This window comes from Carassius carassius, chromosome 9 (genome assembly GCF_963082965.1).
Source record: "Carassius carassius chromosome 9, fCarCar2.1, whole genome shotgun sequence".
NCBI lineage: Eukaryota > Metazoa > Chordata > Actinopteri > Cypriniformes > Cyprinidae > Carassius > Carassius carassius.
The window spans coordinates 16,614,314-16,641,394 of NC_081763.1; the positions used below are offsets into that span (position 1 = coordinate 16,614,314).

Genomic DNA, 27,081 nt, shown 5'->3' on the forward strand with positions numbered 1-27,081 from the left:
TGTGCTCTACACCAAGCCTGGCTACCTGTTCATCTATCAACCTGTCTGACTGTGCTGTGGATCCAGTTAAAGTAAAATTCCTTGCCCACACTATACCCCCTCCTTCTCTACACAGAGTGCTGCTGTTCCTTTATGGTAAGATGTGCTGTAATGCATCCATAATTTTTGTGTTTTAGAGTGGCTTTGATATTCGAATTCCATTTATTGAGAGCATTATATTTATGTAAATATCGCAAACAAATCAGTAAGTAATTGACATGTGATGTGGCATCACAGTGCATATGCATCATCAAACAGATCGTCATTAACGCTATATTCAATCCTGTTTGATTAGTTACTGATTTAAATGCACTATGAAATGCACAACACTACGCCTTTCACCAGCAGATGGCAGCAAGGAGCTTTTTTTTACCCAAGAAAATAGTAGTTAAAAAGTCCATGAAAAATCTCCAGTTGAGATGTTTATGTTTTAAAATCATCAAGTGATTCAAAGATATAATAATGGTTTAAAATATAATCTTCTTTTGAATTTTAATTTGATTATTTTACGCCGTTTTGGTTGTGGTTGTTCAGTGTTTCGTCTGGAACTTTATGTAGCTTTAAGTTAAAATAAGCACCAGAAGAACACGTATACACACAGTTTTGATGTTTGTCTGATATGATACACAGTTACACAGTTACACAGTTACACACACACACTCTCTCTCTCTCTCTCTCTCTCTCTCTCGATTCAAAAGTTGTTGTTTTTTAAATGTCTTTGAAGAGGTATTTTACGCTCACCAAGGATACATTTAAAATATAGTAAAAAAATAGTAATATTGTGAACTATTATCACAATTTAAAATAGCAGTTTTATGTTTTAATATATTTTAAAATGTAATTTTTTTCAGTGATGGCAAAGCTAGCTTTTCAGCAGCCATTACTCCAGTCTTCAGTGACACATGATCCTTCTAACATGCTGATTTGCTGCTCAAGAAACATTCCTTATTGTTATCAAATGTTGAAATTGAAAACATTTGATAATAATATTTTGTGGAAACAGTGATTTTTTTCCAAGCATTCTCTAATGAATAGAAAGTTCAAAAGAACTTTTGTAACACTGTAAAATTCATTACTTATATATAAATTTTACACATATATAAATATTCATACACATGCATGTATTACACATATTTAAATATAGGCTACTCTCACTGGTCCATATTCTAAATATGCATTAAAAAATCTCAATATGTATCATTACAACAGGGATCATGTGTTCATCTGTAGCGTATTATACCAATGCATTTAAACGTGGTTTTCTAAGAGAACAGCATGTCCTCGCAGCAGAGCTATTGCAAAACTACCTGGGTGGCTGACAAAATACGTGTTATTTTGTCTGACAGTGACATGACGCTGAACATCTGTCATGCATGCTTTGGTGTGGAGCACACAGTAAGAACTGGAATTCAGCCATTGTAAGTTATGTAGTTACCCCTGCACAGGTTACATTGCATCATGCTTAATTCTGTGATGAGGACATCACATTGCAAAACTGGCCTTAAGAGTTTCTGATATTGCTGTAGAAGTAGCTGAGTTAAATATGCACAATGCAGATCAAGTCAGAAAAGAATCAATAAAAAATTTAAAAGTGCTCAGTAAATTTTCAATAAAAAATATAATAAATAAATGAAATGTATTTTTGATCAATATGTTTAAAGGGGCCCTATTATGCTCTTCAAAGTCTTGATTTTCTTTTGGGGCTGTGTTGTGATTGGTTAGCTGGGCCAGTGTTTGTTGTGATTGGCAGCACAAATCCTGGAAAATATGCATTGTAGTCCAAATGAGTCGTGCGTTGCAGTTATTACACTGAAAAAAAAAACGATTCATTGAATTTACTAATTTTTTTATGGTAAGTGGTTGCAATCAATTTATTTTAGCTACATTTAAATAAAATAATTTAGTTGATTAACTTTCAGCAAAAAATTGTTTATTTAAATGTAGCTAAAATAAATTGATTGCAACCACTTACCATAGTTTTTTTTTAGTAGATTCAGTGAATAATTTTCTTCAGTGTAAAAAGTGATTTCTGTTAAATAAAATGTCTCCTTTTGAAGTGGACTTTGAGCTTTGTAACTTTGCAGATCTTTTTTTTTTATGCTCAAACAGCAACATTACTGTTACTGACGAACTAAAGTTGAAAAAGTGAAAAAGCATAATAGGTTTTCCTTTTAAAAATCCTGTACAGTAAATTATGAGGAAGACATCATTCATATCGGTAACCTAATAAAAGCTGTTTTTATTTTACACAGAGTGGGTTGCCTCATGGGGGAGGCCATGTTAAGATCATGTGACCAGATGAATATTTTTTTTAATTTTTTTATATACAACTAAGTTTTTTGTACATTGCTAGAACACATTTCTATAATAGTTCACATTTTCTACATACAATTCTCCTTACCAACTTTCAGCATCAACAGCCCAGAAGTAAATCTCACATCAAATGCACAAAAACCTCCAAAACACTTCATACAAATCTCAAATCAAGACATTCTTCTATAAAACTAGCAAAACTCGTCACTAAACAAACACACTGTCACTCATAAAACAATGACCACTAACAACTGATAGCATTATGCAGTATTTTTTTTCTTTACAAAACAAGAATGACAGCTTTCTACTGTTTAGTATTCAATGGTCCATGTTTACATTAAAGCACAAAATAATTCCTAAGATGTTCATTTTTGTATATAAACTGTAATGAAACCAAAAGACTAGCACCTGTATATGTTCAGCTAAATCTAATTGCTTTCATAATATTTTATTTTTTATTTGTTTATTTAGTTTTAGATATAGAGCATATTTCAATACATTATAACTCTAGAAATATAGCAAATTTTGTATTATTCAATTCTGCGTTTTTGATAGTTTTGAATCTAATTTTAACGAGAAGGGGAAAAAAGTACATAAATGTGCATTTTAACCTGTGGGTACATTTGGTGGTGGTTGTGTCTGAGAGAGAAAACAATTCATGCAATTTAATTACATTAATTGAATATATCTTGTGCCAAAGCAATGGAAAATGACCTAAGACTGGCCTAAGCATTAAGCAATAGATTCTAGCGATTGTAAATAAATAAATAAATAAACCCTGTAATATGAGTAGACTTGCTTGCACCCGGGCACCAATTTCTTTGTGTCCTTACGTCACACAAATGACCCCACTTACGGCTTTTATGTCTTTAAAGCTCATTGTCCTTTACCCCAGCTGCTTTGTCATGCTTTACTGTGTCAGTGTAATGCGGAAGATGGTGATGATGATTAGGAGGTCACAGGAATGATGGGAGCTCAGAGGCCAGAGGCCAGCTTTCTCCTGCCTGTCAGACAGTAGAGTTCTGGATAGGGTTAGATGGCAGCCGGCCCATCACCCCTTTGCTTTAGGTGCAGCTCCCAAAGGGGTCAATCAATTAGCAATGTCAACACAGGTATTAGCCTCTACTATGGTGATTTACATCCTGAGAAAGCAACCAGCCGCACACAATTAACCGCCTGCAACACGTTCGATCCGGTTTCTCATGAACAGACAGCTCTCTATCTCTGCAGAGGATATAATTGGATACTGAGGGAAAACTCTGGTGATTTGTGCTGCACCTCACCTCTATCTGTTTTGGCCGGAGGCGGCTGGAAGGAGGAGTATGATGGGAGGATGGAGTGCAGGCTGGCACGTTTCCACAGCGAGAAAGCTCTCATACACTGCCCTGTGCTCCTTGATCAGATTCCATTTGCTGTTCTGGTCAGTTGCACCGTATCAGAGAGCATGACAAATATTAATCTCCTGTTCCTGTCAGAGCGCCGCTCCCTTCGCGCCCTCGAATAATTTAACAGCGACAATATGAAGTCAGTAACAGAAAAATGGGAGCGAGAGGCCTGATGTTGTTGATCACCGAAGAAATGTGAAAAAAAGATTTCACCGCTCGCTGGGTTAAAAAAAGTCTCCTTTTCACCTCTTTAAAAGCAGATTACAGACATGATGTTAACACTGGCTTCTGCAGAATACATACCTCGGTGACAGCACCTTATCTGTGACCTGAGGCGGGTGAGGTCAAAGGTCAACCACTGTCCAGTCAATGAGCCTGACTTAACCTGCCCAGCCCTTCATGTAACTGCCCCGCTTCAGTGAATGGCTGCAAATCAGAAGTTCTACAGACTTGGGCTTCAGCTACAGCAGATATTCTGCTCACTGATATGCGCCGGTCTAAAATCATTCATCTCAGTCTGTGCTCAAAGTAGCAACTGGAAGATGAAAACCATAACACTTCTGGGTTTTGATAATGTCAGGAGTTTGTCAGTGTATACCAGCATTGCAAATATGATAAAAGCCTGATCTAAATGTATGGAAGAAGCGATAGTGTAAATGCTGAGCTTTCAGAATGACAGCGGGTTTGTTGGTGAGGCTTTATACAGAACATAAAATTATTTCTGACATTCTACATTGACTATTTTGCTAAAAAAAACTGCCATAGATTATAAAATAAATTTATATATAAATATTAATTATAAAACCAAACTGAAGCTATAAACTGTGGAAATCATCTGCATTCAGAATTAATTACTTAAAAAATTGCATATGGAACCTGCATCAATGGAACCGCTTTCAGAGCATATTCACATGTCTTTTTTTTTTTTTTTTTTTTTGCTGATTTCATCATGTTATAGACGGCTCAAAAATAGGTTCAGCACCATGCAGCTTATTTGGGCAGTGTGAATACTGTAACATACCATGGGTGACAAAAACAATACAACACTGTTCAAAAGTTTGGGGTCAGTAGGTTTTTTTTTTTTGGTATTATTAAACTTTTATTCAGCAAAGATGCATTAAATTGACCAAAAAGGTTACGGTAAATAAATAAGACATCTATTAAATGCACCCTTTGTGAGCATAAAAACTGTACAGATACCAAACCTTTGAACAGCAGTGTATGTAAGATAAAACATATTTGCGTCTAATGCAGAATTATATTATGCTTCCTTTCTTGCATTTCATGAAAATTTAGGCTGGATTGGTCACATACTAAAATATGCTTTAATAATTTTTTTAAGTATACATAAATCATGTGGATTAACGTTGACATAAATAATATTATAAAACTTTGAAACAATGCTTGAGAACCAGCTTATTAATTTGGTGTGGGAAAGTAACTCTGAGCTATGTTTTGAGAAGCGTTTCAGTCAGTTGCAGTGAGCAGGAAATTGAGAGAGCTTATGAGTCATTTACTGCTGCAGCAGCTGTGTTTGCTAGTTCTGCTAGACATTTACTGTTTACCTTCGGATGTACACAAAAAAAAAAGGCTGTTTCAAAAGGTCTAATATACATCGCATGAACACGTCCCATGGATGGTAATTTGATTAAAAATTGTAAAGATCTTTTGGGAATCTCATGAAACTTTTATGGGAATTGTCACATTTGCACTGAACAAAAAAGCAAACTGTTTTGACATCATGTCCTAGTTCAGAGAGCACGATAATTAAATACCCTTGAAATCAAGTCTTTTACTACGGTAGAACGGATATCTCTGACCAAAACCAAATCTATTTTTACCCCCACAAATCTGTTATCACTTCAGTGCTCTTTAGACATGTTGGAGAATTGCTGACAATACAAACATCACAAAATCCTTTCCTTTCTGCTCAGCTCACGAAAACATAGAATGGCGCTTTTCAGCTTCCAGAAATTGTCATTCCTCGGACACCCAGGCAATCTGACAGAGGTGGTTAGCGGCACGGTTCAAGGACTTACTTTACCAAAGCACTGAAACTCTTAGCCTACAGTCAGAAGCTGTCTGACTGAGTATTAAAGGCTTCGTGACATTAATCCCTAGCACACTACACTCATATGGCTAATGAGGGCCACTGAGGATCACTGTCTGGCTCCTCTGCATGGATGCTCAAATGTGGAGTCTGAGAACTCAGTCATATGGCCACTCTTATTCTCCTTCCAGTTTTAATTGCCACATTTCCTGTTTCTGATATAAATAAATAACTCTATCTCTTGAAAGCAAGCACTCGAATCAAAGTAGGCCGTGAAAGATGAAAGGGACTCTCTGTTAGCCCTCAGATGAGGGGCGCCGCTCCACAATGGTTTAAACCTTCTGAAGCTGTTTCCTGATCTAAGACTTATTGTTATACTGTTACACTTGAATGTAATTGCATTTCTAGAAATCCCTTTTTCATTCAGGCTGACAAACACAATATTAAATGAGGTTTCCTTTTCGTTTTTTCCCCACACTATCTATGCACAGTAGGAAAAAATATGCATCTAAGAATAACAAAACCAGCATTTAATTGACTGACATGAACATGTCCCTCTGGACTTAACAATTAAGCACATGGCAATTAGCATGATTGAAAGGGGTCATTCATGTGTTAATTCAGGACAGGTAAGTCCCTAACTCACCCATTTGGAAGCAAAACATACCTTGACCAGTCAAAACTTGCATTTACAAAATCAAATATACAAAAACATACACAAATTTGGGTCAGTAACTTTCTCTCTATCTTTCCTTTTTATTTTTATTTATCCAGATTAAATTGATCAGAAGTGACAGTACAGACTTAGATTTTGTAAAAAAAAGAAAAAAAAAAAAAAAGAAAATCTCTTTTTACATTTTGATAAATACTATATACTTTTTGATAAAATAAATGAAGCCTGCTTTCTATATATATATATATATATATATATATATATATATATATATGTATATATGTATGCATGTATGAGAGAGAGAGAGAGAGAGTTTTGGTAAACTTTTAATAAATGGCTGTTAAATTGTGTAAGTTTCATGATTTAAATATATTAGACATGCTTTTATATCATTACAATTAAATTGAAACTTTAAAACAGAGTCTAGAAAAGTATAAAGTGAATTTTTTTTAAAATGGTATCCAAAAAACAGAATTTGGAAAAAAGAAAACGGATTTCATAGGGCCCTATATACTGCTCAAAAAAAAAACGGGAACACTTAAACACACATTGTAACCCACAAGTGTTCCCTTTATTTTTTTTTGAGCAGTACATATATATATATATATATATATATATATATGATAATTTTCACACATATCCAATTGCACGTCTTATCTTAGGTAGGTCCTATACGAATCAACAATATTATCAAAGTAGATGTTACCTAAGTTGAACTATGTTCTAAGGACAGGGATGTTTTGGAGGCAGACTGTCACGTTCCATAAGTTTTTATTAAATGTTATAAATTTGGAATTCCTTGCAGTATTGGGTGGCCAAAGCTGGCGTAATATTTCAGTTTGTTATCTTTGCACTTTTGTTGTTTTATGTGTCACTGGATTTTTGCAGCGGATTTTTTTTTCTTTGTGCCGCTGTGTCAATATTACCCGCACTTGGCCAATGGCAAGCTCATTTTCTCAATTTACTTAAGTAAACCATGTAATGCAACAAAGTCCTGGTGTGCGTCCCCTATATATGTCGCTGATCGATGGCGTTCCGTCAATTACAAAATTTAAAGCCTGGCTGCTCCGCATACAAAGTGTTTCATCGGCTGCTCAAGAAATCCACTTAGACGCAATCCTCCCTCATCTCTCATGAGATAAGGAAAAAGAACCGTCTACTTGGGGGGCACGCGTGTTCTACACAAACAAACAGAAACAGAACAGAAGTCGCAAACCTTTTCCAGGTGTAGCCGGCAGCGGGGTGGGGTGGGGTGAAGGGTGAGGAGTCACTTTACCCACCACTCTGTTCGTGAGGGGGCAGGACTCACAGGGAGGAGGAGGTTTATCAGATGGTTTGTCTGCTTTTGGGTCTCTGTTGAATCCGATGTTCTGTCTGCGCTCTCAGATGAGAAACGACTCTCACCAAAATCGCAACTTTCTTTGTTGCATCGCAAGCCTAAATATCGTCGGATAAACTTTGGCCGGCTTAGAAATCTTTTGAGGTGTTGTGCGGTTTTCGCAAAGTGTATTTCTTGTGATCGCGTGTCACTGAGGCTGGAAGTTTTCCGTGGACTGAAGTCAGGATGTCAGATATCTCAGTCAATGACCATCTGGAGGGGATATTGTCTGATTTTGAGGGTAAGTGTGCGAGTTTCATTTATTTTATAATGCTATGTCTTGGAAGTATAATTCTTAACAAATTAAGTGTTAAAAAATTTGAAAAACTAAACCTTTTCTTAACACCTTTCACTATGTTTATGTACAATAATAAAAATACACACACACACACACACACACACACACACATACATATATATATATATATATATATATATATATATATATATATATATATATATATATATATATATGTCGATAAATTAATAATAATTATGATGTAGATATTGTTTCTTAAAAACAAACAAACATTTTTTAAGTCTCTTTTAGTCTATTTTGAAATGAAATTTTTGTTTATGGATGTCAGTGAAAGTTTGCTGTTTTATTATAATGTTGACCATTTATAAAGTGTAAACGTCCATTGCCCATACAGACCCTAAGCACATGGATGACTAGAGATCAGTCTTCAGTGTTAGATCATAGGACACGTTTATTAGGTGTATAATTTATTTATGCAAATTCTATTTTAATAAAACAACATGGCCTAATTCAAGTGTACTTTTGGTATTACTGCGAAAGGAGTTGCAGCTGTGAAACTTAATTGTGCTATTATTAATTGTGCTATTCCATATCTATCTATCTAGCTATCTGTTCTGAAGAACTTTGGAAAGTTGTAAAAAGTTAATGAAAGTTGTGCGGTTGGATGGTGTCCGAACATTTCACTGATGTGCTGCTGTAATTATCTTAGCATGCTCTCAAACCTTTGTTTCTTTACACTGAATAGCGTCAAAAACCATCTTCACAACCCTCACCACAGCCGTGTCCACTATTGAATCTGACACACATTTCTGAAGAAGGGAGGCACTCTTTCCAACAGATCCGTCATGGACGGACACAGCGGGGACAGGAGAACAATAGTTTCTCTCAGTGTTTAGACAGGTGCTGATGTGAAGAGGAAAAACAAATTAGTTCAAGCACTCAGAATAAAGCACCATCTATTATTATATTTGTGTGCTGCATGGAAATAGTTGTTGGCTAAATACTGTCTGAGGAAGCACTTTTGCTGCATTTATAATGTTATGGAGCAGTTGTATGGTAGATGCTTGAGCAAAAACTCATTCTTAAGAAGACTGGGAATTACACACGATGACAGAGAAGATGACAGAGAGTCTTTTGCTAAGCAGTAAACAACTTCACTGGGTGTGTTCCTTCTAGAGCTGAAATAGTACAATGCTCAACATTTTGCCAATGCGTTAAACAAAATCACTTGAGATGCCTTGATTTCTGTCAGTTACACTTAACCTTTATTAAGTTTTTAAAAAGTACTATGAATTGAGACAGGCAAAATTGGATTTAACTAGAAGATGGGATCATCACTGTCCATGTCACTTTGAGTGTATGTGTTGAAAGACGTAGTGTTCTTAGTGTTGGACTCTACAGTTTTCTCAGATTTATAACCAGGCCATGTGATTCCTAATAGAAGATACCACAAGAGGGCCAGCCAATAGAGTCCTTTCTGAACAAGACATCAGTGTGCCTCCATGTGCTTGAGTGAAGATAGACAGAACCGGTGTTCATTCTGAGGAAAACGCCTCTTGGAATGTTGTAGGATGTATAGTGAGATCCTTGGTTCTTTTATATGGGTGTTTGTGCTCGAGTGACTGTGAAAAGCAGTCATCCATGTCTTGTCAGTAGAAGTTGAATTGTAGGCATGAACTTTTGTGATGTGAGGCTGTTCTTCGGGTGATGACGGATGCATTTCCTGTAAATGTGAATGTGTGGAAATGAGGGAAAAGCTTAATAGGTCCAGAAGAACTGCCCTTAACCTTCCTGTTGTGTAATTTGAGACTGACTGCATGTTGCATCTTGAGGGTACATTTTTGATCAAGCTGATCCAGGATAATGTGATGATGTTGTGGTGATTCGTGGTATTGATTCACTAAAGTCTAGCCTACATAAAAACAAATGATTTTGGGTTTTATTGCTTTTTCAGCCACAGTGCATTCCTTACAGCATTATGGGAGTCATAGAATAAAGATTGAGGAGATATAGGGCCCCTGGTAAAGCCTTGTGGGATAAGGGAGGCTAAGCTTGTATGGAATATCTATGTACTGACTGTACGGAGTCTATGTGTATATGAACAACCCTACTGAGAATTAAAAAAAATTGGACTGCCAAGTTAAGTTATTAATTTTTGTATATGTCACTCAACATGACACACAAATTGACCCTGAACTTCAGAAACTTTAGACCTTGAACTCTAGAAATATGCCATTTAAGGAATAGTTGTCCAAAAACTGCTGCTAAAACTTCCACTATGTACTACAAACATCCACTATATACTATAAACTTACACTATATAGTTACTGGACAAAATACTAGCATCTAGCCCCTGTATGCATGTACAGAATTCATAGTGTGTATTATTTTTTTATTTGAGTTTAATTTAATTTTTGTTTTGTTAATTTAGTTATTTTATCTTTCATATACATAACTCATAGTATTTTAATAATTGTATTAATTGTTTATATATTTATAATATATATTTTTTAAAGAAAGCTTGTAGATAGTGACACACAGCTTTTTGATGTCACATTTGGTTATGTCAATCACAGGTTTTTAATTTATGACTGAGCAAGATTGGGGCAATTACAGAAACTTGCCTCTTTTTTTTTTTTCTTGGCTGTACCTCAAAGACTCATATGCGCACATACCTTCCAAATTCACCATGTGACTGTCTAACAAAACACTAATTATAACTTAATCTTTCTAAAAGTATTTGGGTGTAAATGGTAGTTTACGGTTGCAAGAAACTGTTAGTATTAAATAGTACATTTATGGAATATTTACATCTCAACAATTTGATCATTATTCCTAAAAACACATCCAACCAAACATCTGTACAAGACGGTCAAGCTTTATTCAACCTTTGTTTACCCTTTGATAAGTATTTAGAAAAAGTAGTTTCTGAGATGTTTCTCTTTATTCAGATTCTACCAAAAGCTGCCAAGTTACAATTAGAAAGATGTAGGAATTCTGGAGTACAGAAAATGGCTCAGGCATGTTTCTGTGTAACATTAATCCCTCATATTGAGTATATGCGGACTTATTTTAATCATTATTCCAATTTGGAGCATTAGATGCCAAATCTGCAATGGCAATGAAAGCAAACTGGTGTTGAATAGCACATGCAGTTATGGATCAGGATGATAGAGGAACTAAATTCAACTGAAAAGGCCAAAAAGGTGTAATAGAGAGTATCTGTAACTATGTGAAAGCTTTTAATGGCCCTCGGGGGGTATGAATACAGTACCTTATTCGCATCGCTGCAATGCTGAAAATGGCAGCTCGGAATTCAGCTTCCAGATGTGCCTTAGCATAGAATGGCGTTTCAAGGGGTCGTCTGGGAATACCTGTGAGGAATGTGATGGTGGGGGATGGAAAACCGCAACAGGCCCAAACTTGCCCTTTCCCAATAGCCCCCATCCGCCTGTCCAACAATTCATTCTCCCTGTAGGTGCATCTCTAAAACTTTCCCTCTCCGAACTTTAAGGTTAGGAAAGGAGCTACATTTACACTAGAAATGCTGCTGTTTATTATCATATGATCTTTATGTGTTTAACAGAAATGCCATGGATAGATAACATACATGCATCAGTGACTTTATGGTGTCCCCTTGACCTCCCCAACCTGTCTCTTTGACGACCCCCTCTGCAATCATCCCCAGGCCCTTTCTCTGTTTGCCTTGCAGCCCCTCACCATAAACCTTAGGTCCAAAGTAGCATGGCAGCTAGTGTCATAAAACCATGAAATACATGATCTTGAATCTATGTGAACACATAGTACACATGAGGAAACATTTATTTTATTACTTTTAATGTGGCTTCCTTTAGAAGGAGTCACAGATATACTGACTGTGCAAGGTATTTTGGTTATTTGTGGCAGACAACATTTAAAGGAATCGTTCACCCAAAAATAAAAATGCATCCTTTATTCAGCCTCATGTTATTCCAGACCTGTATGACTGTCATTTTTTCTTTAGAAAAATGGTTACAGATATTTTGCTAAATGTCTCCGTGTGTTGCTGTCTGTCAGTGGGGTCCAATGTTGTTTTGGACCTTGTTGACTTTTTATTGTATGGACAAAAACTTTGAACTTAGATTTTAGGTTGAACTGTTCCTTTTGATCTTATTTCAGAAACCAATGGGAATCTGCGTCTATTTAGCCCATGAGTGAACTTTTTCCCCAAGGGATAAACAGTTCCAAGCTGCATTGAACCTATTTAACAGGAAATTACTAAAGGACCCAAAATGCCCTGAATGAAGGAATGTCATCAAATTCTTTCACTGGAAGCATATACTATATAATAAGAGGCAATGACATCTATCCCATTTCCCAAAGAGCCATAAATCGAGTCAAGTTAGTTGAGAGGAAAGAGAGTAGGGCAAAGAAAGAGCTTTTCAGGTTTCTCTCTTTCATCAGATTGTGCAGGCATTGTGATGCTCCATATGTTAACAGAGAGGATTAAACTGCAGCAAAGCTTTGAGAAAGAATATTGAACAGCACAGAGATGGTGCGCTCGGCTGCCAGCGTAATTATTTCCTGAGCGTTTGACAGGGTGCCAGTAATTACCTGATACCGGCCCCTTTTTATCTCAGTCAAAGGGGAGTACAAGTTTACACTTGCATGTGCTGCACCGTAAAAAAGCTGTTAGACTGTGCCACTTGGTTTGCTGTCCCTCCCTTACCTTTGTGTCTTTTTTTTTCACTTCTCTGAAACTATAGTCAGCTAAAGTGGTGCGTACTTTGCCAAAGTGCACTTCTCAATCACTTTGAGTGCCATTGCGAGAGTACGGCAACTTGAACCTCTCCTTCATTGAATCAGATGGCGGTGTCCTCGTATTAAATGTCTTCTGGGATGCTGAAGAGAATGACATTGCTTGTAGCAGTGATGCAAACATGGCCTTACCAAGGGACTTGCTGCTGGAATTCGATTAGGCCTAAACTTTCCCAAACAAAGTGTCTGTGGTCTCCTCACTGTAAAAGAGGGGGCTGTTCCTGCGTGAAATGTGATTTAGTGCCTGTAGCCTTCATGACTCTAATTGGTAGCATACCTTACTGGAAGACAGGCATCCCTGTCTTTAGCCCTGCCCCCTGCCGGGTGAAGATAAAATCAGGGCTGCTGGGCGAAATGCTATGATAACTTCACACTGATAGCTGCTTGTTTACATAAGGCAGCACCTGTAGAGGGTTGAAAATCTTAGGTTATGCCTGACGTTCTGTCATGGTGCCTGGGTTTTTGATATGCCAATGATGGCACGTGAGCCATAATAGTACTGCAAGCACTTCATGGCATCACACCCTAAACAGATTCAACTGTCATCACATGGTGCCATGGTGTGTACATGAAATGCTCAAGCTGCCACTTCTAATTGGGTCTTCCACAGAGCAGTTAGAACATTTGTACTGTTCACCACTGGAATTCTCAGTTACGGTGAAGGACTGTTGTAATCCAAGCCTTCAGCCCCTGACACTGTGTCTTTGAATTGGCCCTTTGTGCTAGAGGAAAAGCCACTGCCTCTCACAAAGGGAAAAGGTTGCAAAGCACTGTTTGCCTTCCGCTTTCTGTTGCTGCTTTGGAGAATGAGGGGATTATACAGTGTCACCATAATTTACATGCTCCAGGTGTAGACTTACCGTTCAGCCCCACGAGAGACCGTTTCCACTTTCTTATTGTACATATCCTTAGCACATGTTTTTAAATGACAGAAAATGTCATTATGCTTGATGTGGTTGGTGTGGGGGTGACACGAGCAATTTTTACTTCACAGTCTATGTGGAATTTCATGCAGCTGATATTTTAAATTCAGTTTTTATCAATATTTTCATATTCATAATTCATAATCCATTTGCTGTGTCTTGTTGTCTGGGGAAAAAAAATCTAATATAATTTAAAGAAAAACATTTACACAAGGAGCAAAAATAATGTGTTTTCAAAGATCATATTTCAACTATATAATGCTTTTGTTTGTTTGTTAATTTATCTCAGTATGTCTCAGTATATTTATAATTATTTCAATACAGCTAAATTTTTGAGACTTTCTTATGAAAGTTCATTAATCTATTGTTTCTGCTGTGTGCAAATATTTTCATCTACCTTAGTCCCAATCTCTTAAAGACATACGAAACATAACCTGGGTGCTGGAATAAAGCATATCTCTTCACAGTTGTTATATCACCCTCAAAGCAAGATTGTACAGACACAATTGTAATTATGGCTTGGCCCTTCAAAATCTGTCTGACAGGCGTCCATTCAGAGAGAGCTCCAGGCTGCCCTCACCATGAAGTGTATCCTTTTAAGCGTTTAGTGCCTCTTTAAATCAAAAACAGGAAATGACTGTAAACTGTCTTAGCTGATTTATGATTTCTATCATGAAAGAAGTCCAAAACTTTGATGTATTATCACCAATTTAGAAATGTATTACCTGAAAAATTATAGCCTAGTGCTTCTGGAACTGAAATTTGCCCTTTGGTTATTAGGTACAATTTAACCTACCTCATTTTATTATATGTATTTTATTATTCATTAAGCCTTCAAGAGTGTCTTCTGACATTGAATATTAATCAGCTTTGTGCCTTTTTTTCTTCACACAGCTCTGAAGAGGTCCTTTGATATCGATGATGTGAATGAGATCCCCACATTCCCCCCTACATCTTCTGTCACATCTCCCATCAGCCCGAGTGCAATCCTCAACCAGACAAATGAAGTGAGGAGTCCAGGGAACCAAGTGTCTTCTCCTTATCGCTCCAGGATTAGTATCAGCTGCAGTCCTGCCCAGAGCCCCGTTTTGAGAAATAGGATGGTGTCCAGTCTCTCCTTCAACCAAGGGAAAATGGGAAAGCCAACTATCAATGCTAGCTCTGGGATCAACCGAGCTGCCTCTTTTCAAAACAAATTCAACCCCAATGGCTTCACTTCGTCTTCTGGACCAGGAAGTGACAACGACAGTCTCCATAGCTCCTCTTCCAGTCTGGAATACCAGGCCTCTTCAAAACTCTGCTCCTACACAAGCCCACGCCAGAGTCCGGTTGGTGTTGGGGAATTCAAGGCCCAACATTTAGGCAGTTCTGCCATGAAGAAGTTCTCCTCACATGGAAACATGTTCCATTCAGAGCTGGAGGGTCCTCTGGTCATCCCAACTGAGCCCATGGGTATTAGCCATGGCTCCATGCCTTCTTTGGACCTCCAGATGGAGACTGCAGGAATGAGACGAGTGGTTTCGCCTGGATCACGATTCACCAATACAGGTCCGCAGTGGAGCACAAGTCCCTATAACATCCAGAACAGCAGTACCTTTGCAAGGGACTCGTCTATCAACAGCCAGTCACCCAGGCTTAAAGATCCGGTCCGCCTCAACAAGTTTCCTCTTGACCTTGGCAACTTGGTTTTCAAGTCTCAGACGGAATCTCCGGGAGCACCTAAACCACCTCCAAGATTCCACACACTGTCCAACAGTTCCACTGTCTCAGCAAGTCCCTCTGCATCCATTAGCAGCCTGGAAAGCACTGACCTATCCATGGCCCACAACAACAACAACATAATTGAAAAGAATGCGCCCATCACTCCTCCTGGAGCTATCCCAGTACCCAACATCATTGAATCTCCTGTGCCTCTGTCTCCAGCCCAGACTCCACAATTCAATGTGGTCTCTAAACCCCAAGTGGTCCAGGTGGCCCCTGCCTCACCTTCCCTGTCAGGACAGATGGAGATCAGCAATGATATCAATCAGGACGATATCCATGCCAAAGAGAGCGTGGATTCCATATTACAGCGGATCGCCTCTTTCTCCAAAGTGGAGACTAAGGTGCCAGTGTCTGAGCCAAGTCTGGTCATCCCCCTGAGTAATGGACTCCAAAACGTATCACCAGCAATACAATGTAAGCAGCTCAAGAGATCAGAAGGTAAGATGTAGTGTCCTTAATAATTCAGTTACAGAGTCTTTATAGCTAATAACTTGGGTTATTAAAGTTAACCATAAGAACTGGGTCAATGCCACTGGTGCTTAAGCTTCATGTCAATTTTAGAAAATTTTTATTGAGTGTGCACAATGGGAGGTATGCCCTTTGCAATGAACACAATTAGTTAAGTAAACAGAACTGTGTGGGCCTAGAGGCAGCACTTTATTTGAAGTGCTGCTGTCATCACCGCTGTCTTTCTGCATCTTACTGACGTACTGTAGAAAAAAGGATGATAGGAGAGAAGAAAAAAGACACAAAAAAGAGGAATTCCTGGCATATCAACAAATAGCTTAGCGCAAACAGCGATAACAGTTCAGGGGAGACTGTCATCACTGCCTTCCCAGTAAAGTGATCCCTGGCAGACATAGATGAGTCGAACGCTGCCAGAGGCTACAGAATCAGCCCCTTATACAGTTAAATTTCTCAGGTGTGTCAATCTCTGCTACCATGATCTCACCCAATCCAGAGATGCCTACCTTACTAACCATTGGGATTAGTGCTGTCAAGGAATTGGAGTCTTGTCACCATAATTATGTTCTTAAGTATGGCTTTACATACCAATTGACAATAATGAATTTAGAACTGTAGCTTAGTGATATCAAAGGCATCAGGGTGGAAAGGTTATAGTCAGCAGCATGGTAATTATGTATTGTCACGCTCTGGTGTCAAATATCTTTCGAATCAGGGCATTAGTCTTTTAAGTACATTTACTTTTATATTTATTCATTTAGGAGATCCAAAGCAACTTCATCATAGGGGTGACAGTAAGCTCTACCTTCCTTGGTTACTGTTGCTAACTAAAACACTATACTAAAACACTACTAAAACACAAATCACTAGAGCCAATTTACCATGTTTTTGGATACATTTGGATGCTTGGATACCATGCTTTTGTATAAACTGGAAATCACCAAACACACAGCTCTTCCATATACTTGCATCAGAAAAGAACAAAACTTGACTGAATTGGAAAAAGCATTTCTTATTATTTACATGGCAGAAATATTAGAGTAGTATGCATTCCAAAATCATTATTTGCCTTTTTGAAAAACATGTATTTGAGACACTTTGAGACAATGGAAAGAGATAAGAGAGACATACTGCGCAAACAGACCTAAATCTTGAATCTACTAAAGTAATGATGAGGATTGAGTTAGGCTTATGTAAAGGTTGGTTGCTAACATTAATTATATAATTATGTAGAACTATGACAATGCCTTAAAATTGTGACATGTGCATGTTGGATCCATATAAATGGCAGTATGTTTGATATTACACTGGTGTACCACAAACTGTAATGACATTTTGACATATTTTAGACGAAAATACACGTTGAGAAAGCTGTGGGTTTGATTTTGCCTGACCAGAAATGAGCTGGGGAATTTTCATCTCCATATGTTGTATGTTTGCTTCTTTCTGTTGTGATTTTCCCTCTGTCTTCACTTCCTGGGGTCATGTTGCAGAGGGGAGAGGGGTGCATTTCTTGACCTGAGAAAACAGAGCATTGAACTAGAGGGAATCAATGGGCGCCTGCAACTATGTTTGGACACATAGATCCTTCTTGTATAGCTTTCTAGCAGCGCTGGTTGTGCATCTCACGAGTAAGTTAACATCAGGGTGGGCGTCTTGACATCTGTGCTGATGCCAGGCAGCCAGGACCCCACGCTGAAACATCTCTGAAACATAAACATGACTTCATTTATACAATGATTTATAATTTGCAGTGTTAGGAAGTGTGGAAAAATAGGGGCTGCCCCAGGCCTGTACCTCAGGCTGAGCTGTGCTGTTTGTCACATGGTTGAGCTGTGAAGGCTGCGCTGATGGTTTTGGATGTAACCAACTTCCCAGTAGTTGCATCAGTGGAAGTCTGGGATGTGGGTGCTGTTTATGTCATGCTATCTGCTTCAGGCAGTGTTTTCAGTGGTTCTGTGGTGTCTTGTTTTCTTTAAATTTTTTTCCCTTAAAATATCTGGGATCAGTGCGCGCACGGATGTAGCCCTTTTACAAAGCCAATGGGAAATGCCCGCCCATGTTTTCATCTTGTTCCATGTCAATTATGACTTGTTTTATTTTTTTAAATGGGATTATATTTAGGGTTTACGTCATCCACCCATCATTGAGATATATGTAGGCCCTTTGCACAGTTTCCTGTGATAACAAGGGAAAAGATCATTCACTGTTGAGGACAAACCCACAACACACTCCCAACTGTGTTTATAGCTGTCCTGGGACAACAAGGGTTCCCAGTTCATTTATGCCGTCAGTAAACACTAATGTTAACGATATAAGCTATAGGGTTATCGTGATGATTTGAAGTACATTTTTAAGAATTTATTTTATTTATTTATTTATTTTTATTTTGTAATTTTATTTACTATACTAATATGCATACTATATGAAGAAGGCTGGCTATGCAAGACTAGTAGGCTTGCCACGGTATATGGCGATGGGTACGAGAGATGATGTTGAATTTTGTATTGGTAAATAAAACTTACTTAACAGTTCCTTATTTTAAAATAGAAACATCTTTATGGTGTGTTGGTTGAGTTTTGGTAAAGAACACAATTTTTTGTTTCTACTTTCAATTTGAATTTCATAAAATTATCTGATTTAAAGTATTACATTTAATTTATGTTATAATGTAGGCAGTTGTGCAATGAAAATGATCCCAGTAACAGCAATCAGCGGTTTAGTCTGTTTGAATGTTATGCCATACCAGTGTGAAAATTAGGAGTCTCGTATGAATACAATTCTACTACATACTACAGCATAGGGCTGCACGATATTGGGAAAAAAAGACATTGCGATATTTTATTTTTCTGCGATATATATTGCGATATGAAATCTAATATAATTTTTTCTTACAAACAAAAATGTGGTGAGCAGATTTACATTCTCATTTGAAATGATTTAAACATTGACACCATTGTGTCAATTGATTAAAATGCGCGAGGGAGAGAGAGCAAGACAGCGCTCTTGTTGTTTGAAGCACTCTCTCTCTCTCTCTCTCCCTCTGTCTCTCTCTCTCGTGCGCTCTTTCTCTCTCGCGCGCGCGCGCTCTCTCTCTCGCACTCTCTCTCTCGCACTCTCTCGCGTTCTCTCTTTCGCGCTCTTTCTCTCGCGCTGTCCGCGAATCACATTCGTCAAGGGCCGGTGAGCAGCTGGCCTGTACAGTTAATGAATAACGGATCAACTACGACAGCCTACATCGCACATCCTGCGATGTGACTATCGTGGATTCGTACATTGCGATATCGATGCTTAAACAACACATCGTTCAGCCCTACTACAGCATACTACAGTCTTTAACCCTGCTCCCGCGGACTCACTTTCCTGCAAAGTTTATTTACAACCTGCTTCAGCAAACCTGGCCTGTGACTTTTCAAGTGTTCCTGAAGACCTTGATTAGCTGGTTCAGGTGTGTTTGATTAGGGTTGGAGCTGAACTCTGGAGAGCCCCTTTCACACTGCAATTCCGGAAAATACACGTGTAATGTGTCCCGGCAATTGTTCCCGGGTCGCTAGATTTTGCACTTTCACACTGCCAGTGATTACCCGGAATATGTGCGTGCATTCACACACAACCCGTAAAGGTCCTGTAAAGACACATGACATCAGTATGTGACATGTAACGTTAGAATCGAAAATGCTAGGTACGTTAACTTTCACTGAAGCTGGTGAACGAGCTCAGCGTATCAGTGTGTAAAGTGAGGAACTAACTGATCTCTGCTTCATTACAGTTTGCGCATATTTGTTTCGTCGCGAACGTTGATCTTCCTTCAAAACACCTGGTAAAATGTTGCGCGATAACGTGCGTCATCACTACGACATACCCTTTACGGCATTAGTTCTGGCTTTTGTTCACACAGCGTTCATCCCAGGACTGAACTCGGCAATGTTACTAGGTCCCCGACCCGGAATCAATCCCTGAATCAATCCCAAGACGTTTTTGCGTTCACACAGAAGGCGACCCGCTAATGTTCCGGCAATTTTCCGGGTCTAACGTGCAGTGTGAAAGGGGCTGAGGACAGTCGTGGGTCCCCAGGAGCAGGGCTGAAGACATATGAACTACAGTATTAGGGGATAGAAAAGTGTCCATCAGATGTGCACTTCAGAGGAGCTAAGTAGGCCTAGTTATATATAGTGTGCCATTACAAATAAATACATTTAAAACTGTATAGTACCAAAGGCGAACAGTCTGTATGTTGATATCTGGTGGGAAAGTTGGATGACATTGCGTGGGAACGTAATGACGCGTGTCATTAATAGATATATGTACTATACAGAGGTGGAAAGTAACGAATTACATTTACTCGCGTTACTGTAATTGAGTAGCTTTTTTGTGTACTAATACTTTTTAAAGTAATTTTTAAAATCTGTAATTTTACTTTTACTTAAGTATATTTTGTTTAAAGTATTGTACTTCGCTACATTTTAAAACACATTAATGACTGAGTAAAAAAAAAAAAAAAAATAAATAAATAATTCGCTCCCTGGAAACTACGTCAGTAAATAATGGGCAGGAGGGCAAACTGGCGCTAAAATCACAAGAAAGATGCAGACAGTCAAAACAGGCGTTAGTGGTGCAGACACAGCTGAAAACGAAACCCCGTCATATTCTGAAGTTGAACTTGAAGGAAATGAAGTGAACCCCTGGCCATATGTATGCTCTATTATGCAGTGTAAGCTGTACTTGCCTAGGAAGACCAAACTAGCAGCTTATAAAATCTCGACAAGACATCAACCCTTCGCAAGAATGTAGAGGTAAGCTAAATAATTGCATCGTTGCATTGGTGGTTAAAATGAAGCTTTGACATTTTAGCAAGAGGTTTTGCACAAATTAGCCAAAAAGACAGTGTTGAGGAGTGTGCTATATATATCATCTGCGATAATATCATGTTTTTTGTTTTAATGATGTGCGCGCGCATTTATAGTGCGTTCATTCACTGTGTGATTCAGTCTCCTAAAATGCATTTAGAATGATCACAAAATTGAAGATATAGGGGCAGAAAATTCACATATTTATATAATTTCATATATTAAATCAAAATCACACAAAGAATGCCGTCTTTTCCACCAAAAATCATCATGAATATATACATACATATATATAACAGTTCAGTTAACAAGTTAATTCAGAGACTTGCGTTTTAGACACCATATCGCCTTTTTTAGCTCTATTTCTACAACAGAAAATAATTCCAAACACAGCCACCAAAGCACAGTTTTGCGTCTCTGAGCAACATGACAGTGTTTCGTTCCTGAATGAATCAACCGTTTAAATGATTCGGTTCAGTCGCAATGACTCACTTATTAACAGTGACTTGCTGACACATACTGGCCATTTTAATTTCACATTTAAAGTATCTTTTGATTTTTTTTTAAATAATTAATTTCTTATCATTTCAAATGAGTATTCAACATTTTATGTCTTGTATATCAAAACATTATTCATGCATTTGTAACTGCAGGTTAAATGCATTCTTGTCCTGCACTAAACAGTGTAATACATCTAAATGCCACTTCCAATGAATCTTCTGCATTTCCTCTGCATTAAAAGATGAGTTTGTTGATACTGATTTGCCTGGTAACAGCCCAAATGTTTTATTATTCTAAATAACTGATTCCTTTAATTAAAAACAACTAGTTTGAGATTAATAGACCTATCCCAGGGGTGTCAAACTCAGTTCCTGGAGGGCCGTAGCCCTGCAGAGTTTAGTTCTAACCCTGCTCCAGCACACATATCATGTAGTTTTCAAATAAACCTAAATGATTAGATTAGCTGGATCAGGTTTGTTTAATTAGGGTTAAATCTAAACTGTGCAGGACTGTGGCCCTCCAGGAACTGAGTTTGACACTCTTGGCCTGTCCCATTTTTGACTCCCTCCCACTGTTAAAATGTAACTAAGTAATTTTTACTCTGAGTAAATTTTAAATGAGCTACTTTTTACTTTTACTTGAGTTGATTTTTAGACTGGTACTTTTACTTGTACTTAAGTAAAATTTCATTAATGTAATGGTACTTTTACTTGAGTAGAATATTTTTGTACTCTTTCCACCTCTGGTACTATAACATGTAAACAGGAACATGAATGGAATATTCTAAAAGCAACTCATGTAAACACCATAATCATAATATTGTCTTTTTCAGAATAAGGTAAATAATTAGATTACTGATGTTCATGTAAACATACTCACTGTTACTATGCTGGTATGGTTGGGATTCTTAAACAAATAGAGCAATGTTTTGACAGCACAGCAACAAAATGAATAGAAAAACAAATAAATAAATGGTGTTAATGAACATTCCTACCAGCTTCAACTGACTAACCAAAAAATAGCCCTGCACCCATACTCGCATTGTTTGAACCAGTGTTACTATGCTGGGCTGGTTGGAATTCTCAAACAAACAAGGCAATGTTTTAGCAGCACAGAGAAGGTTTTTTTTTTTTTTTTTACCATTTTTGTGTGTAAAGGGGGGGGGGGGGGGGGGGTCTTTCATTTTTTTCCCCAAGGGCTTTTTTTTTATTTTTTTGTAGTAGTAGTAGTAGGCTATTTGATTAAAAACCATTTAACCAGTTGTGCAGGTCTTGATGAGGCAGATGGACTCATGTTCTCTGCTTCTTGTTTCCCACATTTATTAAAGTCTAACACTGATTTAGACATATATAGTTGAACTTGTAAAATCAGGCATCGTTTTACAACTGGCTGTAAAAATGAAAAATGTTCTGCTAATGCATGCTAGCTGCTTTAATGATTGTTTTGCTATCACTCCCCACTGCTCCAAGATGTTTTGCTAGTAAAAAATGTGACAACAAAAACAGCCAAGGGATCTTTTTCTCCTCTCTTCCTCTAAGAGAGAGAGAGCGAGAGACAGAGAGACAGAGAGACAGAGAGACAGAGAGACAGAGAGAGAGAGAGAGAGAGAGAGAGAGAGAGAGAGAGAGTGAAATCATCTTTGAAGCTGCTCATAAATACAGCATTCTCTTCTGAAACCGCCTCTACTTATGTGGTAAAATAAAGCATGTCTGGAGTCTGCTGATGAGCTGTGATTCTTTTCATCACGATGACCTTAGAAGTTCCTCACATATCCGGAGTGTAAAATTCCATTGCCTTGGCTATTTTTTCATATCAGTCAAAGTGCTGCTTTCTGCATTTTTACAGTATTGAAATCCAGTCAAAAAGAAAACGATTTTTTCTCTCTCTCCTTCCTTCCCCCATCTCATAGGTCTTGGCTTCATGTCTCCACTTGTCTGATGAAGGCTGAAAGCTCTTTTCTCCCTTTTACAACACAATTTATTCTGGATCTAATGACAATGATTTAGGGAATCAATTCTTCGCAAGCAGATGTTTAAGTCCACCCTCCCATTATCCCCTCCAGCTTAGGGAGAGATCAAGAAAGTGCTCTGCTTTGTAGAAAAAGTTTCTTTTTCTACGCCTTTTTTAAGTTAAACAGTTTAGTTACTCAATCAGTTTCTATGTTTCTAATTATACATGAAGTTCAGAGGTCAAAAGTGAATTTTTGTATGGTCAGTTGAGTACAAGACCTTTTTGAATCCAGGAAATTAGTATTTTTCTTTTCTTTCTTCCATTTTTTGCTGTTTATGGTCCATGTTTGGTGCCATTTCCAATCATATCACAGCTTATTTTGTATTGAGAAGGAAATGTGTTTCCTTAGCAGATAAGACAACATTAACAAGCAGCAGTATTCTTATCTTAGGCCCATAAAGGTTGGTTGGTAATGGGATCGACTTGCCTGTTTACCAGGACATTTATCCATGTGTGAACCTAGTGCTCTCCTCTGAGAAAGATTCGGATATGTCTCCTCCCCATTTAGCATAATTTAGCTTGCTGTCGTCTATGATTTATTACCTGTTCACACTGTCGGAGGCATTGAAGAGATGAGCAGTGTTTAAGGGATTGAGCGGCATTGTGTGTGTGTTGCCATTCCACAACAACCCAGTATTAAGTCTAGTGGAGCTTTTATAAATTAATATAGCAACCTTTAGGTGTGCATGTGTAAAGGTATTGCCTGTGAGTAGAGTTAAACATGATGACACTCATTTCCATCAGAGGAAAATATGCCCCTCTGGGTCACATTTGTCCTCATCTAATCCTCCGAGCATGCAAACTCAATGCTGATAACTGAAGGACAAGCTTTTAAATCTGGTGTTTGGCCTCATATTCATCAGCAACTTAAAATGTAGATTTTCCTTCATGCTTATCCCTTTTTTTAAGGAAGAATTGCTTCAGATATCAGGTTTTCCTGTTTAACGCATGGAGATTAAACCTACACGTGATCGACATTCTTTACGGAATAAGCCAGGAGTACCTGCACGGAATCTGCTGGCAGAGAATTTCCCACAAAGCTTCACAAGGCTCTACACACCATCTTTCACTTATAGGGGTGCTTATGATATATTTGAGCTAATTTCATAATGCTTTGAGCTACTAATGAATTGTGTAATACCCTCAGATTTATGGGCACACTGATATTCCAGTCCTTGCGGATACTGATAAGCTGTTTTTATGTTAGTCAACATTAAAATTATGTAAAATTTTGTAATAAGGTAAAACTAAAAGGTTAAAAACTAAAACCAATCATTTTAAATGCTACAATTGAATTTATAATATAATATACAGTTGGGATTTATTTTTATTTATTTATTTTTTATTAGAAATGGTTTTAAAGATTAACTTAAGTGAACGTCAGATGACGATAAAGGTAATGTAAATGTTCAGGGTTTTTCAACGGAGTAAAATCTGACAAACAATAGTTTTTGTGTTTACTTAAGCAAGTTATATATAACCTTGTATATAATGTGTGTATATATACATACACACATACATGTATCCTTTTTCTTTTTAAGAAATCAAGAATCCTGTTTGCGTTCTGTTGGACATTCAGATGACAAAAATAAATGACAGGATGGTGAACCACAGGATTGCCCTCCAGTTTTGTTTTAGAAGAGGCTTGATAGATGTGAATAAGTTCAGATCAGCTACTTAGGGGGCTTTGTAACCAATGAGAGAAATGAGGATGTTTGAGGGGGAAAAAAAAAACATAATTGGATGGAATTAATTAATTCTTAGTGGAAAAATATTTCCAGCCTGAGGGAAGTATGCACACACCAGTTCAGATGTTCAGTTGTGTTGACAGTCAGTGTGGGAAGCTAGTCGTATTAAGTTGAACACAATATGCTGATAACAACACCGAACAGGTTTTATTAACCTGATATTGTGGATGCATAGGTTCTCTGCGAGGGGTTTTTACACTTTAGACAGGGAAATCATTGTTAAATCTGGCCCGCTTCCTAAACAAATAATGCCACAAGTGCTTAAGAGTAAAATTAGTCATACTGACATTGTTGTTCAGCTTTATAGGATTGCGGTTTGGGTATTCATGAATAATTTGAATGGAGTCTCAGTGAAGCAGAAACTAACAGGTTTCACATAGTTCATGTGGATAATCTAGCCTTTGTACTAAAGTTTGCCTTTTTAATAACAAGTAAACTTTCTTTTTGACAGTTTGAGCCAACATTAAAGCAGCTGGTAACTTGATATCTGTTTGCATACGATATGGTATATGTTGTCCATTAATAACGAGTGGTATATGGTCTCGAACAGCCAATCTGCTAATGGGCTGTGCATGCAGCTCATTCCAAACATGTGACAGGGAGTGAGCACATCATTCAGGTCCTTGGACAGAATTGCTGATTTAGAAAGTGCCAGTAGTAATGCATGGCAGCTGGTTTGGGGCGTTTTCGATCTATCTGTGTTTTTCCTCCGGCGAACATGCACGTGGTGGAGTGTGAGAAGCGCGTCTCAGCTTGGAGTTTATGATTTAACACAAGGGAAAAACCTGTTTCTGCTGAGAATTTACTTCTGAGACTTCATAGGTCTTTCTACAGACAGAGATATAATTAGGCAAGCAATATCAACAATCTGACAGCCCGTGTCCAATATATTTTCCAGGGATATGTTCATAAATTGTAATTATTTTAAAAGGATTTCATTTATGAGAGCACAACTTAATATTGTTGAATAGTTGAACAAGACTTGGAGGAATATTCAGCCAAGATAAATAATTCTATCTGTGATTCTGATAACGGTCAGTGTTAAAAATTCTCACTGGAGAGAAATTAATGCATATTTCAGCCATTTTCTTGATTGCAAAACTCTTTTTTTTATTAATTTATTAAAGCTCTACTTGAAAGTAACTTCAAAATACTTTTAAAATGTATTAAACATTAAAATTTTAAAAATATCTTTGCAAGTATTGCATTTTCTTATAGGGACAGTTTAGCCACCCCCCCCCACCCCCCCAAAACAAAAAAAAATTTACTCACCCTTGTCATTCCAAACTTTTGTTTTATAGCACTGTAAATTGCAAAATAATATATTTTTTATATTTATATAATTCTAACCAAAATTGTTTGGTTTGCAACATTCTTCAAAATATTTTCATTAGTAGTCAATACAGATTTAGAACAACGTGAGGGGGGATAAATGATGACAATTTAGAATTTATGTCAAATATCCATTTAATGTCATTGCATGTAAAATAGCAACTGACACAATCTTTAAAATTATTTCTTTTGTATTTCATGAAAGAAGGAATGTCACAGGTTTCAAATAACATGAGCGTGATTGGCTGGACTGCCCCTAAGCCACACTGACTTTATTTAAATAAATGTAATATTGTACATTTAGGGTCCAGTTATGGGCCAGTCATAGCATGTTATTCAGCAGAATCTTAACAATGGATGCTTTTGACAAACTTTAGCCAGAACATTATCATCTTATGTTAATAAAACAATTCTCAACATATATATATATATATTTTTATTATGGAATTCTTCAATCAAGGCAAGGGCTCAAAGGTTCATTGAATCAGTATGTCAACAGAAGTGCAACTTAATCCCTGTATTTGTTATACTAAGATGTTGCTCCATTCCAAACATTTCTTTGTTTATTATCCAAGTCTGAACATCAGTTGAACAACT

At 37.5% G+C, this 27,081-nt stretch overlaps 1 protein-coding gene across 1 annotated transcript in view; it reads left to right on the top strand.

The window, feature by feature from the left end:
- Positions 1 to 7,756: 7,756 nt before the first annotated feature.
- Positions 7,757 to 27,081, top strand: part of LOC132149086 (septin-9-like) — a 63,422-nt gene continuing 44,097 nt past the window's right edge. Inside the window, exons 1-2 of the mRNA XM_059558013.1 lie at positions 7,757 to 8,079; positions 14,712 to 16,019. Coding sequence (XP_059413996.1) covers positions 8,025 to 8,079; positions 14,712 to 16,019 — 1,363 coding nt within the window. The 5' untranslated portion in view covers positions 7,757 to 8,024. The remainder of the gene's footprint in view (positions 8,080 to 14,711; positions 16,020 to 27,081) is intronic.